At 58.5% G+C, this 18163-nt stretch overlaps 5 protein-coding genes across 5 annotated transcripts; 3 read left to right on the top strand and 2 right to left on the bottom strand.

Moving 5' to 3' along the window:
- Nucleotides 1-41: 41 nt before the first annotated feature.
- On the bottom strand, nt 42-2493 carry DCS_07676 (uncharacterized protein; the record flags this gene model as incomplete). The annotated part of the gene is made up of 4 exons (XM_040804960.1): nt 42-947; nt 1013-1131; nt 1306-1523; nt 1580-2493. 4 exons carry the CDS (start codon nt 2491-2493, stop codon nt 42-44), a joined length of 2157 nt encoding a protein of 718 aa, XP_040655064.1.
- A 686-nt stretch (nt 2494-3179) lies between these two features.
- Nucleotides 3180-6527, bottom strand: DCS_07677 (replication factor C, subunit 1-like protein; the record flags this gene model as incomplete). The annotated part of the gene is made up of 5 exons (XM_040804961.1): nt 3180-3480; nt 3542-6169; nt 6223-6270; nt 6325-6367; nt 6422-6527. The coding sequence occupies 5 exons, from the start codon at nt 6525-6527 to the stop codon at nt 3180-3182; spliced, it is 3126 nt and encodes a 1041-aa protein (XP_040655065.1).
- A 543-nt stretch (nt 6528-7070) lies between these two features.
- Nucleotides 7071-7805, top strand: DCS_07678 (60S ribosomal protein L16; the record flags this gene model as incomplete). The annotated part of the gene is made up of 3 exons (XM_040804962.1): nt 7071-7334; nt 7410-7551; nt 7615-7805. 3 exons carry the CDS (start codon nt 7071-7073, stop codon nt 7803-7805), a joined length of 597 nt encoding a protein of 198 aa, XP_040655066.1.
- Nucleotides 7806-8531: 726 nt separating this feature from the next.
- On the top strand, nt 8532-9737 carry DCS_07679 (activator 1 38 kDa subunit; the record flags this gene model as incomplete). Its single annotated transcript, XM_040804963.1, has 3 exons — nt 8532-8618; nt 8683-9305; nt 9389-9737. 3 exons carry the CDS (start codon nt 8532-8534, stop codon nt 9735-9737), a joined length of 1059 nt encoding a protein of 352 aa, XP_040655067.1.
- Nucleotides 9738-12459: 2722 nt separating this feature from the next.
- On the top strand, nt 12460-15426 carry DCS_07680 (acetyl-coenzyme a synthetase; the record flags this gene model as incomplete). Its single annotated transcript, XM_040804964.1, has 6 exons — nt 12460-12559; nt 12968-12994; nt 13247-14409; nt 14562-14822; nt 14898-15302; nt 15364-15426. The coding sequence occupies 6 exons, from the start codon at nt 12460-12462 to the stop codon at nt 15424-15426; spliced, it is 2019 nt and encodes a 672-aa protein (XP_040655068.1).
- Nucleotides 15427-18163: the final 2737 nt, after the last annotated feature.

Genomic DNA, 18163 nt, shown 5'->3' on the forward strand with positions numbered 1-18163 from the left:
TGCAACGCCTTTAGCGAGGACCTCGTCGAGCGTGCCACTGCTCACGCATCCTCGTCTCCCATGGCCATGATCTTGTCCACCATCTCCTCGGGCTCCAGGCCGACGATGCCGATGGCCCGTCCCATCTGACGAACCGTGTCGTCCATGCCCTCGTCGGCCTGGACCAACGCACCAATCTCGGTCCATAGCCGGGTAGTGAGCGCCTCAACCTCGGCTGCTTGCGCTGACATGACCCGCAGATACTGTTCGATGTGATGACGGCCTTTCTGTGCCGCGACGGCATCTTCCTCCTCGTGGCCGCCGCTGCCGCCTCCTTGGGCTTCGTGTCGCCGGCGCCGCCGCTGCTCGTGCTGCTCGTGCTGCTTCTCCCGGGCGCGGCATTGGAGGGTGCCCACAACCCGTGCAGCATGCTGCACCCGCGTCCGGCGAAGACGAATCTTCTCCGTCAGCATATTCTTGCCCTTGAGCGAGCTCTCGGCCGAGGCCCAGGCGTCCTCAAGTCGTCGGCAGCAAAGACGAAACTCCCCCTCGAGCTGGTCCACGGCCACACCGTCCAAGAGTGTTGGCCTATCGGTCTTGCGGATGGCCTCATGGACGATTTCCTGCCACGAGCTGGTCAGCATCCAGCGAGCCGCGTCCGTGTGGGATCTTGCATCATCAGCCACGGCCAAGGCCTCTCCTGCCACGGCAACCTCCCCCAGACCAGTGACGCTCCCCAGACGACCGGCCTCCTCCTCCATGCGCTCCTGCCAGAGGGAAACCTCAACAGTTGTGTCGGGTTTGGGAGAAACGCCCTGCGGGCGAAAGAGTGCTTCGTCGGCACCAGGGATGCTGGACCTAGAGGTCTCATCATCAAGCCGACATGGTTTCGGGACATTCCGACGGCTACCTCCCTTCTGACCAAGACGAGTCATCGTCGAGATTGCTGCCCATGTTTGGTCCGGCTCCTGGGAGGAGTGTTAGCCACCAGCCGTCCGCCAGCCGTCCTTTCCCATCATTCGGTGCTGCGTACCGACCGTGCTTCTTTCTTCGCATTCGCAGCGGCCACGCCGTCGGCCCAGAGGCGAAACGTGCAAGGCGAAATGCGGCCATCGCGGGAGTCGCCCTCGTCATCTGAGATGTCGTACAGGTCTGCAACGTATCAGCTCGTCGGTCACCCCCAGGTGCCCAAGCTATCCAACTTACCGGAAAAGTGGACGGTGTCCGCGAGGCACGGGCGCTCCTAGAGCCCGAGCCTTGTGGATTCCTGTCCCTGGCTCCCCCGTCGCTGGCTTGTGATGGGAATGCCTTGCCCCGAAGCGTGACGCAGGTTGCGTCCATCGTCCGCGTTGCCTTGTCCCTGTCGGCGAGCGTTGTTCATCATGGTCTCGACGACAGAGACGGGGAGGCGGCGACCGGACCCTCCCTTGTCGTCGTGGCTCACGTCATCGAGATGCTCGTAGCTGGGACGTGGAATCCGCACCAGCCTCTCCTTCAGCACTCCGATCCGCGCCCTGGCCTCGGGAGAACTTTGGGCCTCGAGGCTGAAAGCGTCGTCAGTTTCATTGCATCCTGGGACCTGTCGCCGTACCAAACGCACCGTTGGAGCCCACGAGCGACTTCCGCGAACCGGTTCTGCCACTCTTTCGTGTCAACATCATTGTCATGCTGGATGCCGCGCATGCTGGTGTATGCTGCCAGCGTTGACTCAGTCATCCGCCAGAATGCAGGCTCCTCCAATCGCGAGCTCCCCGAAATGCTGACTTGCCAATCGTTGTCGTCGGCATCCTCGTTTTTCTCCGCATCGCCCGCATCGTCCCCTGCATCGGCCATGTCGGAATGAAAATCATCGTCGCTCGACCGCACAGGGATCTTCGTCTCGAGATCACCTGCAAAGCGAACCAGCTTTGGGGCCGGCCCCTGAAGAGCCTCGTCTGGGAACGGAGACCGAGGAGGATCCCCGCCGTGACGAAGGGCAGACTTGGTGCTGCAGCTGATGGCGCGTTGCGATGAAGGAATCTGCACTCGCCGCGCCTCCAAGACATCCGGAGTAGAAGCCCCCGATATGTTGTCGACAGATGCCTTGGACCTGGTATCTTGAACATTCCTCGTATCCGCCGAACCGTCGTCATCCTGGGCCTGGACCGCCTGCGGCTCATCGCGCCGCCAAATAACGGTAGAAGTCGATGATTCGCCGGACACACCGGTGGAGATGATATCTAGGTCTGTGGTCCCCTTCTTGATGCTATCGTCATCGTCCCCTAGGGGAGTGGGCAGAGTCAGAGGCAACGAGCCGACATCGGAGACATCATTCGCATTCACTCGGCTCGCCTTTCCGCGAGAGCGCTTTCCACTAAACAGACGCGATTCTGGAGGCTCGTCAGTAATCACCAACAAGCGCAGCCTCAGCGAGGAAACAAACCGGCAATGGCCTTGAGCGACTTCGGCACAACCAACGACGTGCGGTGGCTCGCTGGTTTCCGCGTCAGCAACCCTTTCAGCTGCGACAGGCATTGCAGTGAGGGAACTTGCCTTTCGTCTTTTCTCCACGTCCTTCTGCGTCAGACATTGTTCTCCAGCTTCACAAGGCTGCGTCGTGCTGAACAGTTATATTGTTTCCAACCGACATACAATCTACATCAACTCTAATCACAATGTCAGTATTGATCAAATTGTTTTCCCGAGATGGCTAGCGAACTTCTGTTAGATGGCTGAGTCCGTTGACGTTACCGCTGCTGAAAATACTAAGATGCCAAAGCAACGATGCGATGATGCGGAGTTGTGAAAGGCGAAAGGGGGTCACGAGTCGAATTGATTCAAGACAATTATGAACAGGCACCAGGAAACCGGGTCGACAGTCGGTTGCAGCGCATCGTTTCACAGCTGCTATACGCATCTGCCAGCCGTTCCTCGCTGTTCAGTCTCGTTGCCATGACAAACCAGCACCTCTTTTATGTCGCAGTAACGACAAAGAAACCTCCCAAGAGGACAAAGTCATTCTCATTCACTGCTGCCGTACAGTTGTCCAAGGTACTTACCTCTACAGGAATAATCATGTATCGACCGGTCCATCGATTCTCGAACCGTGGACGCTGGTGGTCGTTGGTTGTTGGTAAAACCGAACCCAACTAAACCGCCCAAATGGATAGGTTCCGGTATACAATAAATGTCAGTAGTTATACGCGCGTCATTCCCACCCTTCACTTTGTTGCCTTCTTCCCCTTCCCCTTCCCCCGGCCCTTGGGTTTCTCGTCCCCCTCATCATCTCCCCCCGCTGCTTTCGTCGCCTTCTTGCTCGGCTTCTTGACCTTTGGCTGCTTGATGTATTTGTCCTTCTTGAGGTCAGTCTCGTCCTCGTCGACCTCGGGGGCATCGACGGCCTCGGCTTCATCCTCCTCTTCGATCGCTTCCTCCAGGTCGGGAGCCTCCTTCGCCTGCTTCTTCGGCGCCGCGATGTTGCTGGCTTTCATGAAAGGAAGGGGGTGGTTCATTGCATTGTACCTGCAAGACAGTCAGTCGGTGATGAGCGCAAAACACGTCGCCATTTCCACTGTCCACTTACGTCCTCGTAAAGGCTGCCTTGGTTTTCGTCTCTATGTGCACCTTCTCATCCGTCATCGGGCCCACGCCGAGCTCCTGGATAGCGTCAAAGTCTTCCCGGGTGAGATAGTAGCTGTCCATCAACTCGATGACCTCGCCGACGCAGTCTGTTCCCTCGTTCTGCAGTCGGTTAACGAGCAGGTTCCAGAGTATCGGCATGTACTCTTGACGGATCTCGTTGTGATCGCCGGATGCCTTGAGTCGCATGTGCGAGTGAATCTCTCGCACATACCGGCCGAGCTTGCCGGTTTTGCTGAAATTTCCGAGCCAGGAGGTGAAGCCGGACCCCATGAGCTGGCCGGCAATGAAGCTGGCCGGCCGCACCGTGCTAAAGACGGCGTGCGTTGGCATCAGACTCCACTGCTGTTGCGGCCCGTGAATCATTCGATCAACGAGATCGCCGTCGCTGATGCTCTCGGCGGCGTTGTCGAAAAGCTCGAGCGCCTTGAGCCTTTCCTCTGCCTTTGTGTACCCTTTGCCGTTGAGGGCCATGGGTTTCGTTCGCAGATAGTTCTCCTGAATCATGAGAAAGCTGAACTCGTGGTCGTTGAAGTAGAGCTCAATCTTCTCGTTCAACGAAGTCTTGCTCGCGGGGGCGAACAGGCCGCCACCGAGCATCTTCTGGCATATGTCCCACGGCTTCAGCACGACGTGCTTCTCCCACGCCTTGGTCATCGCCTTGCCTTGGTCAAAGTCCATGGTGGTCTGGTCCAGCTTGGCGGCCGACACCATGTTGATGATTTGCCGGATGTCCTTGTTGCTGCCCTCGATGAGCGCATCGACAACGGGGACGGGGAGCTTCAGCCCTTCTCGGTGGCAAATTGTCATGACCCTGGATCTCACCTGGTCCACGGTCGGGCGGTTGAACCTAATGTCGAAGGCGACATGGTCGAACGGCTTCATCTTGGGCAGCCGTCGCTCGTTGCAGATGAGGATTAGGGGAACCTCCGTCTTCTTGCAGAACTTGGCCAGGGCGCCGACGCCACCGCGGTCGCCCGAGGACATGCCGTCCACCTCATCCATGATGAGCACAAGCTTCTTCTTCTTCGCGTCCACGGCCTTGCCGTCGCCGGCAAAATACCCCAGGAGCGACGTGTTGTTCATCACGTCGCTCACGCCAGCTTCCACAAGCTTCTTGCTCCTCGTGTCACTGGCATTATTCTCCAGGATGTCGTAGCCCTCCAGCTTGGCAGCCAGGTGTGCCGCTGTCGTCTTGCCGATGCCGGGTGGGCCAGAAATGATGATGGCGCGCTCTCCGCCGAGGCCGTCGGCACCCCGTCGTTGGAAGTTGTACTTTTTCGACTTTGGCCAGTTTCGAAGCCACGACTGAATCTTCTCGACCTGGGCCTTGTTGCCGCAGATGTGGTTCAGCTGGGTGGGCGCATACTTGGAGGTGAGTAGAAGGGTAGGTTGCTGGGCAGGCTGCGATGCCGGGGCGGCCGTGCCGCGGGAAGCGGCCGCTTTCTTAGCAGCCACTGCCTCCTCGGCTTTCTTGGCCTTTTCCTCCGCCTCCATCTCGGCCACCTGCTGCTTCACCTTCTCTTCCTGTTCTTTCTTCTTCTCCAGAGCCTTCTGTGCCCCCTTGCCCGTCCCGCCATAGGCAGGCAGCTTGCGGATAAGGTCGAAGAGGCCGTTCTCGTCGATCGTCTTGATGCCGTGCGACTTGATCTTTGCTAGTTTGCTAGGGCCAGCATCTTCTCCGAGTACAACAAAGCTCGTCTTGCTACTCGGTTGGCCCGTCACCTTGCCGCCGTACCGTTTAGCGAGGGCCTGGGCTTCGTCGCGTCCGATTGTTCGTAGGACTCCCGTGAACACGAAGGAGAGGCCGCTGAGGCACTCCTCTTCGCCTTCTGGGATGTCCGCCGTTGCGACGGGCTGAGCCGATGCGTTACCTCCTCCAGCGGCCGACTTCCTCCAGTCGAACTTTGCATTTGGATCCTTTGGGGGAGGCGTGGGGGGCCGAACTGTTACGACACTGTCAAGAATATCCTGAATCTGACTGTCCTCCGGTTCCTCCGTTTTCTTCGCTCGCGGGGCCCGGGGTTTCGCTGGGGCAGGCTTCTTCCTCGGGAGCTCCTCGTCCTCCTCGTCCTCTTCCGGTGCCGGTGATTTCCGTTTTCGACTCGTCGGTGAGGCTTTTGTCTTCACTTCCGGTTCAATGGCGGCCTTGCTCGCGGCCGCGGGGCGTCTTCGGGCGGCAACTCGCTTGGGCTGTGGCAACACATCATCCTCGGACTCCTCCTCGACATACGTATCGGTCTTTCTTTTGCTTCGGCCCTTGACGTCGGCGGCATGGATGTCGTCGGCATCTTCATCGGCGTCTTCCATATAGGCATCATCGTCGTCGACGTTGTGCTGATGGTACGACGCTGAGGCCTTTCTCTTGGGAGGAGACGAGGTTTGGGGAGGCGTGGTCGCTTTTGTCGAGGATTGCTTCTTTCGAGGGCTGGAGCGTACGGGGGTTGATTCATCGATCTGCAGCTTGCTTTCGGACCTGCTACTCTTTTTCGGTGTCTCGGAACTCTTGGTGTCCTTTGCTGAGGCAAAATAGTCGTCGGCTGATATGGCTACACCTTTGGGTTCGGTATCCCTATTGCATGGTCAAGACTGTCCACGCGTGGCACACGAGGTCAGGTAACATACGGCTTCTGCTTCTTTTTTGGCGCCACTTTGGCCACGGCCTTCGGCGGCCTACAAAAGATTAGATGATGAACTGAGAAGGGTCATGGCAAGGATGGAACGTACGCAGGAGCATCATCATCACTATCGTCGACGACCTTTCGGCCTTCTTTGACATGTTAGCAGAATGCTCTCTGGGCCAATGCGGAGCAGGCACGTTTACTTGTTCGTTTCGCCTTGGGCGGTGCGGCAGCTTCCTTGGCGGGTGAGACCTTGGGAGCTGCGGCCTGGCCACCCTTGGGGGCAAAGAACGACCGAATGTCCGGCATTATATCGAGAGGCAATTGCAATAATAATATATATAAAGGCTGAGATTGGCTCAGATAAAGGGCACAAAATGCCTTTCGGTCACCATTGGGACGGGCTGCCCGGAGCAAAGGGTCGATTGCAGAGGATGGAAAATCGTTGTCGACAGGTCTAAGTATGGCCTGCCAGACTGGGTGACGTGCAGAAAGGACCCGCAAGGGACGCGAAGCTGTCGCGAGGTCCGTGACAGGGCCTAATTGGCTTCCATTGGCGCCTGAAATTTTAGGCAGTCGTCCAAGCCGGCGGCCCCCCCCCTTAGCCTGTCGGCGATGTCATGTTGGGCAGTTTTTCTGAAGCTCCTGCCTAGAGTCGAACAAACACACACAACCGACAACAGGATGTCGTCCGGCAGCACGTCGGCATTTCTTAATGCCTTTCGCGGGCTGCGAATATGCAGTCGGCCGGCGTTGCAACAACTCAATGCGCCGATTCAACGGTATTCAAAGGCGTTTGGGATGGAGCGACGAGTGCCAAGCATCAGAGCTTTCTCTACCACAGCTCCCGTCATGGGCACATGGCTCGAGCCCAGCATCAACCGGAAGAAGAAGATGGCCAAGGGACGGCCGAGGGTGGCGACGGGTGGTTCAACAAAGGGCACGACGGTCATCTGGGGAGATTATGGTCTGCGGATGATTGACCACCACCGACGGATCAGTGCCAAGCAGTTGAAGATGGCCGAGGACACCATCAAAGTGCGGCTTCGAGGAGAGAAGTACCGAATTTACAAGCGAAAATGCTGCAACGTCGGCGTCTACGTCAGCGGCAACGAGGTACGGGTGACTCCTGTGGCCAAGCATACGACAGGCCCGGCCGAGAGCGGAGCTAATCTGTTTCTCCGTCTGTAGATGCGAATGGGCAAAGGCAAAGGTTCCTTCGACCACTGGGCGACACGAATGGCTGTGAGCCAGGTTCTTTTCGAGATCAAGGGGCGCATTCACGAGCAAATCGTGCGAGACGCCTTCCGTCTGGCCGGAAACAAGCTGCCAGGTCAGTGACTGCGACAGCCGGGCAGCCGCGGGCGATTCGAGTTAGCTAACAGGCTTCACTCAGGTCAATGGGAGTTTGTCAAGAAGGGCGATGCTCCCATGGTCGGGATCACCAAGCTCGACGGCGTTACTCTGGAGGAGTTGAAGCGACCTAGGAGGACGATTGCCCCTGCAGAACTGCCGGGGACGAAGACGCCGACAGCAGCGTCGACGACGGCACCCGGGGAGGCGTGTGAGGTCTCCAGCTCACCTTGAGACCCCATCATAGTACCATAGCGACATGTATTAACATATGTACTTTCCAATGAGGGCATTGCGGTCGCCTTTGTCCAAGCGCCGAATGGACGAGGGGAAGTCGATTTGTCATACTCTGAGCACCACGAACGAAAATACGTCGACTCTTGATGATGCCTGGTCTCGACAAGAAGAGATTCTCGAGATGACGGAACAGCAAAGTATCGTACACGTACAATGTGTGGATGAATGTATGCACATGTACAAGATGCGTTGGATCCAAATAGCCATCATATTCTGTACGTGTAGACTGCAATACGGAGTCTGTACAGTACACGCAAGTACAGGTTTCCTCACGCCGATCAGGGCACCCCATATCCATGTACAGTACGAGTATGGAGAACATGGCGGACTAATTACAGTGTACATGAACTGACTGCACTCGCAGTATTAATACTTGGTTCTTGTAATGTGAGCAAGGTGTACGGAGTACGGAGTAATACTAAGTAAGTACGTACGGAATACTGTATCCATACTTTTTAGTACCTGTACTGTACGGAGCACTGTACTCATGACGGTGGTTATGCTGTCCAGTGCACGGACCATTTAGCGCGCCGTCTCGTACCCTCGATTCCCGACTCCCGCACTGCTGCACTTAACGCGTCGACGCGGCGTCCATGTTGGAAAAGTAGCTTTCCATCCGCATCCCATTTCCACCCTCCTGCGAGCCGGCTCAAAGTAGCAGAAATGGCACTCATCATCGACAAGCACCGGCCTCGGTCTCTCGAGGCCTTGACATATCACCACGAGTTGTCAGAACGGCTCGGGTCGCTGGTAAGCAGCCAGAGGGCGGCGTCGGCGCGGCTGGTTCGAGGTTGACATTGTGTGCACGACGCAGGCTCGAAGCAGCGATTTCCCCCACCTCCTCGTCTACGGACCGTCAGGCGCCGGCAAGAAGACGCGGATAGTGGCGACCCTGAAGGAGCTTTACGGTCCCGGCGTGGAGAAGATCAAGATCGACGCTCGCATGTTCCAGACGAGCAGCAATCGCAAGCTCGAGTTCAACATCGTGGCCTCGGTCTACCACCTCGAGATCACGCCGTCGGACGTTGGCAACTACGACCGGGTGGTGATACAGGACCTCCTGAAGGAGGTGGCGCAAACGCAGCAGGTCGACCAATCGGCGAGGCAACGATTCAAGGTGGTGGTCATTAACGAGGCGGACCACCTGTCACGCGACGCGCAGGCAGCGCTGCGTCGGACCATGGAAAAATACTCGCCCAATCTGCGACTGATCCTCCTCGCCAACTCGACATCCAACATCATCGCGCCGATTCGATCGAGAACGCTGCTGGTGCGGGTCGCGGCGCCGACGCACGACGAGATATGCCACGTGTTGGAGCTGTCGGCCAAGAAGGAGGGCTGGGAGGTCGTCAAAGGGCTGCACAGGCGGATAGCGGAGGAGAGTGGGAGGAATTTGCGGCGAGCGCTGCTCATGTACGAGGCGGTCCACGCACAAAAGTAGGAAAAGCACTCCCCCCCCCCCTCCCCGCCCTTTCCCCCTCTGTCGTCGGGCACGGTGGCTAACGCGGCGTCACCTGCAGCGAGAAAGTGGCGGAGAACACCCCCATCCCGCCGGCAGATTGGGAGGCGTTGATCGGACAGATTGCCCGGGAGATCATGGACGAGCACACGCCGGCGAGGATCCTGCAAGTGCGGTCGAAACTCTACGACCTTCTGACGCACTGCATTCCGGCGACGACGATCCTCAAGACGCTGACGTTTAAGCTCCTGGCACTGATCGACGACGGGCTCAAGGGCGAGGTGATTCAGTGGTCTGCCTTTTACGAACACCGCATCAAGACGGGAACGAAGGTCATATTCCACCTGGAAGCCTTTGTGGCCAAGTTTATGCGAATATTGGAGATGTACCTGATGAGTATGGACATGTAGACACGAGGTGCTGTGCAGAGCACGGCGGCCAATCGATGCGAATTTTTTTATCCTTTTTTTGACGGATGGGATTCGTCCAAAGGCCGAAGGAGCGAAGTAGGACCTGAGATAGCTACGTTCTCTTCCGTCACTGTGGCGAACACACTCCTTGGCCTGCTCGCGTGCTTTCCAGGCTAGCACAGATGCATTTGGCAGAAGAATGCAACGGGCTTCCATTGTACTCTTCCCCCAAAACACTTGGATCGCAGGCCTCGATTTGTGAGATGGTCAAGGTATGCCTGGACCGGAAGGGCGGGGAGGCTGGATGGACCTCGATGTTCGCTTGTGTTGTCGAGGCCAGTTGACCTACCCATAGCTACCAAGATGTACGACGGGCCATTCATGAATCCAAGAAAGGCAATTGTACCAACGGGGACAGGCAGATGGATGGGGATCTGCTGATCAGCGTGGTATGGGGGGGGGGGGGGGGGTTAGCGGAGAGACAAAAGCGATGCGCCGCCTAAGGCATTCTCACGTCATTGTTACTCTCACCTGACTGGAATGGATAAGGACGAGGTACGGAGTACGAGGTATTATTATGTGGGATGTACGGAGTAGTTGTACCACCACTTACAAGTTGTACTTGCGTACTGTACGTACGGAGTTCAGAGTAATATTCATGTAGTACTTACTTACCTAGTACTACTCCATGCTGGCGGTACAGTACTGTAAATGTAAGTTAGTACTAACCTAATAGTACTACTAAGGTACTAGGTAAGTTGGCGTACGATCGGTTAGGGGCGGAGTACAAGTACATTAAAGTGCATGAGTTTACAGGACCATCAAGTCACCCCACGAAACGCTCACACCTACTCCGTACTGCACAAGTTATTATAATAAGTGCTCCGTACAAGGGTGCTAGCTCTGGGCAATACTTGCATCGCCTCGGAAGCTATGTACTCCGCAGTGTGAGTACTTGTTCTTGCAATTAGAGAGCAAGACCACTGGTAGTACCTGGTACACATTACGCGCCTTGGTACGGTGCCTGTATTGCATCGGAAACTAGCATAGTTGGTACAACATTACATGCTTCCCTCATGCCCGGCGGGCAGACGGATACTGGATCGGTCGTTGCTCCGCACCCGCAACGAGCCGTTTTGGCTTCATTCAATACGGAGACGAGCGGGGCGATATCGAGTCTTTGTAAGGTATCACGGCATCATCGAGAGGACTCGCAGCAAAGTGAATGCAGGCCGCCGGTACATGTACGCTGTACCAATCCTGCATTGTTACTAGGTACTTGGTAGGAAGATTGACGAGCAGAGAAAGGTCGCCGTTGGGAATAGGGCCGCTGCCAGGACACACAGAGCCAGCAGACGACGGGCTTGGATTGTTGCATGCCGAAGCAAGACAAGGCCCCCACCCCGTGCACGACTTGCCCCTGGCTGTTGCTGATTCCCATGTTGATCATTGTCGTGCCGCGCTTACCGGCGGGAGCCCCCGGCTTGAGTGCTTTGTCCCTTCTCCCCGGTGTCGGGGTCAAGGTTGCGTCAGGGTGCAGGCAACCAACGATGCGCAGTGCGGTGCCTGCAGGGCAAGGCAAGGGAGGGAGCTGCGCCAAGAGACGTGACGCCGGACAGAGGTCCCGTCCGGCCGTCGAGCGCAGAGTCGCACGGATTGAACTGGAGAACGGGAGAAGGGGACGCTCGGGGAAACGGAAGGCTGGCAGTGTGGGATGACTTGTCCGTCAATGCAACGGAGGGCCGCTGGGTGAAGACGGCTACGAGAAGTTACCTGCCATGGTTAGCTCGGAACCTCCACGCCCCACCTTCGGGGGAAAGGTGCGGCTGCTCCATTCGAGGTACCTCGTAGGTACTTGCGGAGGGGTTTGGCTGTCCGGGCAGACATGTACCCTGGTGAATCTGAATGATGCTCTACGCCGCAGAAACCATGTCGGGCGACCGAGGCTGTTCACTTCGCTATACTAGAGCTCGAACTCGCAACATGTACCTCGGCGGTAGACAAGTACCGAGCACCGTGCCGAGTGCGTGCGGTACATGGACTTGGTCGCCTCGCGGCCTGGACAGGAACAGGCTTGCATCATTCTGCCCCATCACCATCAGCCTTGGACCAGCGCCTCCTCTCCGCAGGCGACAGGCGACTCGCCGCATCTCGCGGCCACGACGCCTCCGACGTTGCTGCGCTTGGATATTGCCTTAGCACCGAGCGGTAGCCTTCTCCAGTCTCGACTCCGCACACGACGACCGGGGCAAGTTCCGTTTGTCGCCTCCACTGTTCTGTGCGTACGGTACTGTTACACGCCTGCAGTGCAGTACCTGCAGGTACTTGTATCATTTACCTACTAGGTATAAGATAATCCTCGCCCCCTCCACTTTCATCTACCGTTCGTCTCCTCGTCTCCTCCCACGACGTCTCGTCCTCGTCAACGCATAAATCTCCTCTCCTCCCCCCCAAGCTTCCCTTGACCCCCCTCCCCAACCGGCAACGGCCAATCGACGCTGCCGAAGCTCTTGGGTACGGCCTCCACGCACGCCAGAGAGGCCCCGAATAGGAACCCAGCGCTTCTCGTCGCCATCAACACCTTGGACACGTCGACGCCTCGACTCGTGGTGGACGTACACCGCTCCGGCCGAAAGAAGAAAGCAGCGGTGATACCCCTCACTGCCGCCTCCCGACACCCAGAGGCAAGAAGCCGTGCCGCAAACACTGCACTCGACACACGATGGAGGCCCCGCAATCCAGCATGCCGAGCGTCCAGGGCACCATGGGCGCCGTCAAAAAAACCCCAGTCGTCTACGAGGCGCACGAGGTCGACACTTTCCGTGCGTTCTGCCACCTCCCTTCCTTGCCCTGTTTCCTTGCCCTGTTTCTTTGCCCTGTTTCTTTGCCCTGCTTTCTCGCCTCTCTGCTGGCCATGGTGAGCATCGGCGAGGAGCCGTCGTCGTGGCATTCGACCGAGTTGTTCGACCCGTGTCGGAGATTTCGCCGGCTAACAGACCTCTCTCACACACAGATCCCCCACAGAAAATGCTTGCGAGTATGGTTCCCCCACACCGTTCACATGGCCGAGTGCGCTACGCGTATGGCTCGCTGGCCGTCTGCCTGGTCACCGCTCGCTGCGGAAATTGGTGGCCATTGGTGGCCAGCCAGTCACCACGCCGCGTTACTAAGCCTGACCCTGCTGCCAGTCGAGACTTGGCTGGAGAGCTGACGTCTTTACCCCTCCACAGAACACCCATCCAAGCCCCACCTAACCAGTGAGTCGAGTCCCCCCACCCTCCCTCTCCTCTCCTCCCACCTCCCCTCTGCTCGCCTTCCCCACCACTCCTTGCCTGGACAACCTGCGTCTCCGGTGTTCGGCCCCTCTCCCCGAACGACCCCCCTCCCCCCCCCTCCCCCCCTCTTCCTCATTCTTGCCTCCACCTATCCGTCCACACTTTCGTCCACCTACGTCAATGCTGCTCCGCTGGTCCGCTTCCCCTCGCTGACGACGTATCGACGGCCCACAGACCTCGACGAGTACCAGAAACTTTACAAGGAATCCATCACCGAGCCGGACAAGTTCTGGGGCCGACACGCTCGTGAGCTCCTCTCGTGGACGCGCGACTTTGAGACGGTCTCGAGCGGATCTCTCCAACATGGCGACGTCAAGTGGTTCACCGAGGGCCAGCTCAACGCCTCGTACAACTGCGTCGACCGCTGGGCCTTCAAGGACCCCGAGCGCGTCGCCATCATCTACGAGGCCGACGAGGTCGGCGCCGGCCGCAACGTCACCTACGGCGAGCTCCTCCGCCAAGTCTCCAAGACGGCCTGGGCGCTGAAGCAGATGGGCGTCCGCAAAGGAGACAGCGTCGCCATCTACCTTCCCATGATCCCCGAGGCCACCGTCGCCATCCTCGCCTGCACCCGCATCGGCGCCGTCCACTCGGTCGTCTTCGCCGGCTTCTCGGCCGACTCGCTGCGCGACCGCGTCCTCGACGCCGACTCCAAGGTGGTCATCACCACGGACGAGGGCAAGCGCGGCGGCAAGCTCATCGGCACCAAGAAGATTGTCGACGACGCCCTCAAGCAGTGCCCGGGCGTCTCCAACGTGCTCGTCTACCGGCGCACCGGCGCCGACGTGCCCATGAAGGCCGGCCGCGACGTCTGGTGGCACGAGGAGGTGGAGAAGTGGCCGAGCTACATCGCGCCCGAGGTGATGAACGCCGAGGACCCCCTGTTCCTCCTCTACACGTCGGGCTCGACAGGCAAGCCCAAGGGCGTCATGCACACGACGGGCGGCTACCTCATCGGCTGCGCCATGACGGGCAAGTACGTCTTCGACATCCACGACGGCGACCGCTTCTTCTGCGGCGGCGACGTCGGCTGGATCACGGGCCACTCGTACGTCGTCTACGCCCCGCTCCTGCTCGGCGTCTCCACCGTCGTCTTCGAGGGGACGCCGGCCTACCCCAACTTCTCCCGCTACTGGGACATAATCGAGAAGCAAAAGGTCACGCACTTTTACGTGGCCCCGACGGCCCTTCGCCTGCTCAAGCGCGCCGGCGACGAACACGTCAACTGCGACATGAGGCACCTGCGCGTCCTCGGTTCCGTCGGCGAGCCCATCGCCGCCGAGGTGTGGAAGTGGTACTTTGAGGTGGTCGGCAACGAGGAGGCACACATTGTCGACGTAAGTCGGAGCCCGTGGCACCCCATCCCCATGCCGTCCCGTCCCGTCCCATCCGTCCCATCCGTCCCCCCCCCCCCCCCCCTTCTCGCGAGGCCGAGCCTGCGCCTCGCTCCCGCCGGCCGCCGCTGACATGGAATCCGTGAGGCGCGCAGACGTACTGGCAGACGGAGACGGGCTCGCACACGATCACGCCGCTGGCCGGCATTACGCCGACGAAGCCCGGCTCGGCGTCGCTGCCCTTCTTCGGCATCGAGCCCGCCATCATCGACCCCGTCTCGGGCGACGAGATCCACGGCAACGACGTCGAGGGCGTCCTCGCCTTCAAGCAGCCTTGGCCCAGCATGGCCCGCACCGTGTACGGCGCGCACAAGCGGTACATGGACACGTACCTGAACGTGTACAAGGGATACTACGTACGTACCTGAGCGACGACGCTCGCCTGCGCGCATGCCACCGCCGGGGACATGGCGGGTTGCTGACGGTGCCAGTTCACGGGTGACGGTGCCGGTCGCGACCACGAGGGCTTCTACTGGATCCGGGGCCGCGTCGACGACGTCGTCAACGTCAGCGGCCACCGCCTCTCGACGGCCGAGATCGAGGCGGCCCTGATCGAGCACCACGCTGTCGCCGAGGCGGCCGTCGTGGGCGTCTCGGACGAGCTCACGGGCCAGGCGGTCAACGCCTTCGTCGCGGTCAAGGACGGCAACGAAATCAACGACGCGCTCCGCAAGGAGTTCATCATGCAGGTGCGGAAGAGCATCGGACCCTTCGCCGCGCCCAAGGCCATCCACGTGGTGCCGGATCTGCCCAAGACGCGAAGCGGCAAGATCATGCGCCGCATCCTGCGCAAGATCTTGGCGGGCGAGGAGGACCAGCTCGGCGACATCACGACGGTAAGTGGCGGCCGTGGTTGCGAGCTCCGTGTCCGGACGGCGTGGCTGATGGGTCGTGCAGCTCTCGGACCCGACCATTGTCGAGAAGATCATCAAGACGGTACACGACGGGAGGCAAAAATGAGGGCCGCCGTGGGCGAGGGGGAGGTGGGGGAGCGCCGACGGGTTCGACGAGTTGATGCCACGTCTTGCCGTCGACGTGACGATGAACGGGGGCGAGGTGGTTGGAGGGGAACGATCTTCGATGGATGGACGGAGGAGTTCAGGGGCCGAGTGTGCTTGCTGGTGCGTTCATTGCCGTGGCCGGGCCGTTTGGGTGTGTATTCCGCATCGTTTGGATGCGCCTGTCTCGTAGGACGTTTGAACGTACGCTTTGCGTGCGCCGCAATGATCGCTTTGGAAGACGAGGCGTCACCGCAACATGTCGGCGTGCGCAAGTCGGTACCAGCGTGAATGGCAGAGTTCTTGGGCTGGAGTTGGGCCGGTGCACGCCGAGGCCCGGAAACCGCGCGTGCTGCCGGGGTGGTGCACACCATATGGCACTCGGACAGGGGTGGTGGTGCTCGCTCCGCGGACACGGCAGCGGTCTGAACGAGAGCGAGTCGGATCCTGCCTGTCTCTCGTACAGCTACAGTACGCATGGAGGAACGCGGACATGGATATGAATGTGCAAGTAAGTACTGTAGATGTGGGTGTGGATGTGGACATGGATGTGGATGTGGATGGTACCAGTCGCCAAGCCGCCGACCAGGAATGTCATCGGACGCTGACGACAAGATGAAAACGACAAGACGACCCATGCCCTTCCTTGCTTGCTCGTCACAGCGAGCGCCGTGCCGCATGCAGGGCGCATTGTGCCCCGTGCCTCCAACACCCACTCGGCGGCGACGAGAGATGATTACGCCGCCGTCGAGAAAGGGGCCGAGGGAGAGGTTGGTCGGTTTAGGCTCGCCAAGACGAACATGCCACCCCGAGCTGTCGAATGAATGAATACTTGGCGTTGGCTGGCATCATGCCGACCCGGCATGTAAACCTTGTGCTCCGCATCCGCCAGTATAGTACCGAGGAGGCAGCACAGCATCCTTTCGTCCTGCTCATTCGGTTCGCAGGTGTCATGGCCGGTAACGTGCGAGGAAGAACGCAAGGAAGAGGGCGCAGCCATCACCTGCTTGCATGCTGACGGTCGGCGGCGCACCCGCCGTCGTCATCGTAGGTGCAGGTGCGTGAGTGCTCGTGGATGCCAGCTCCAGCTCCTGGTACGATGGGATGGATGAACAATCAACGGATGGGGCTTACCGACGGCATGCACAGCCTCACGGTGCATCACGCACCCGACGACAGGCGGCGGCAGCGTCTCCGCATCCAAGTAGGCGTAGTTGTACAGTACGTGTACATGAACTCGGTACTGTATTATTACTTGTAATTACTGCTCCGTACAGGCACTAACGCAGCAATGACAAGTACCTGTATTCCGTGCCGGTACATCAGCAGCCGTACGGAACAGCCAAGGCCGCGACGAACTTGGTGCATCGCGGAAGCTGGTGATCCGTGCGGCTGTGCCCCAACAGTGGCTGGTTAGTGGCCCCTGCACTGCCATGGATGGGTTGATCCGAGCCGCTGAGCTGTACTTACTCCGTACCGCCGCCACACATGTACTGTTTGGATTGGTGTGCAATACGGAGCGCATGTACTCCGTATAAACACCGTGCTCTGCGCACTGTATATGAACCTGCAGAACGTACTCGCTTGTGCACTGTGGTTCAGTATGCTCGCGCCAACACTGGCCCGTGCCATGCACTGTACTGCTAGTATTTATAGGCGCACATAACACCTAAGTACACCGCTCTCCGTACGAAGTTCGAAGTGTCATGCACTGTATCCGTACTAGTAGCACGCACCATCGATCGCCGAGGATTGCCTTTGTACCGGTACATGGCCCACAGGCGTAGCAGCAAGGTCACGCAGGTACCAGTACGTCGTGCCGAGTGAGATCCGGTACCGCAACACCCACCCACCTGGTGGTATTGACAGGCCTCTACTTGTACTGGTACACAAGTATACAGTACTTGTACAGATACAGTACTCCGTACATGCCCACTAACTGTACGAGGATCGAGTACGTTGCATCGCAGGGACGTTGCATCGCAGGGCCACAGGGGAAATGATGCCTCGAGGAGGAACATACGGCCGCTTCTGCTGCCGTCAGACCATGTTCCGTCTGGCTACAAGTGCACTTGCAGTGCAAGTACTCCGTACTCGGCGCATTGCATGCCTCTTGTGGCGATTTGGATGCGCTCGTACAAGTACGAGCTGGCATTTGTCAGGGACGTTATCCTCGCCATGTGCGCCCTATTACTTGACGCACCACCCGATGCAGCCCATAAGAAGATAGATACTTGTAGCTGTACGGAGTGCTCCGTACTATTATTACATGTATACTTGCCTTCAAGTGTAGGGGTAATACAAAGCAGTCAATATTGGTGCTGCTTGTACTGGGTACCTGCAAGTACAGCGCCCGTGCAAGGACTGTGCTTGTGCTAGTGCGAGTGCTTGTAATACTGTACAGTACTTACAACTACCAAGGTACAGTACCTAAAATGAAGAGTACATGTACTCCGTACAAGAACCTGTACTTACAGTACTAAGTATAGTTGTAGGTGTGATTTAGTTGTACTACAGTACGAGTAAGGAGTACAACTGCAGCACAACTACGTAGGTAGTACACCGGCGTGACAAATACTCCGTACGGAGTAAGTGGATGTAGCAGAAAACGGGATGGCCATGCGGATACCTTGGTAGGAACAAAGTACAAGTACCCAAACGTGCTCACATTCTTTGGTGAGCTTCCAAGTACCCCGTAC

This window comes from Drechmeria coniospora, chromosome 03, assembly GCF_001625195.1.
Source record: "Drechmeria coniospora strain ARSEF 6962 chromosome 03, whole genome shotgun sequence".
NCBI lineage: Eukaryota > Fungi > Ascomycota > Sordariomycetes > Hypocreales > Ophiocordycipitaceae > Drechmeria > Drechmeria coniospora.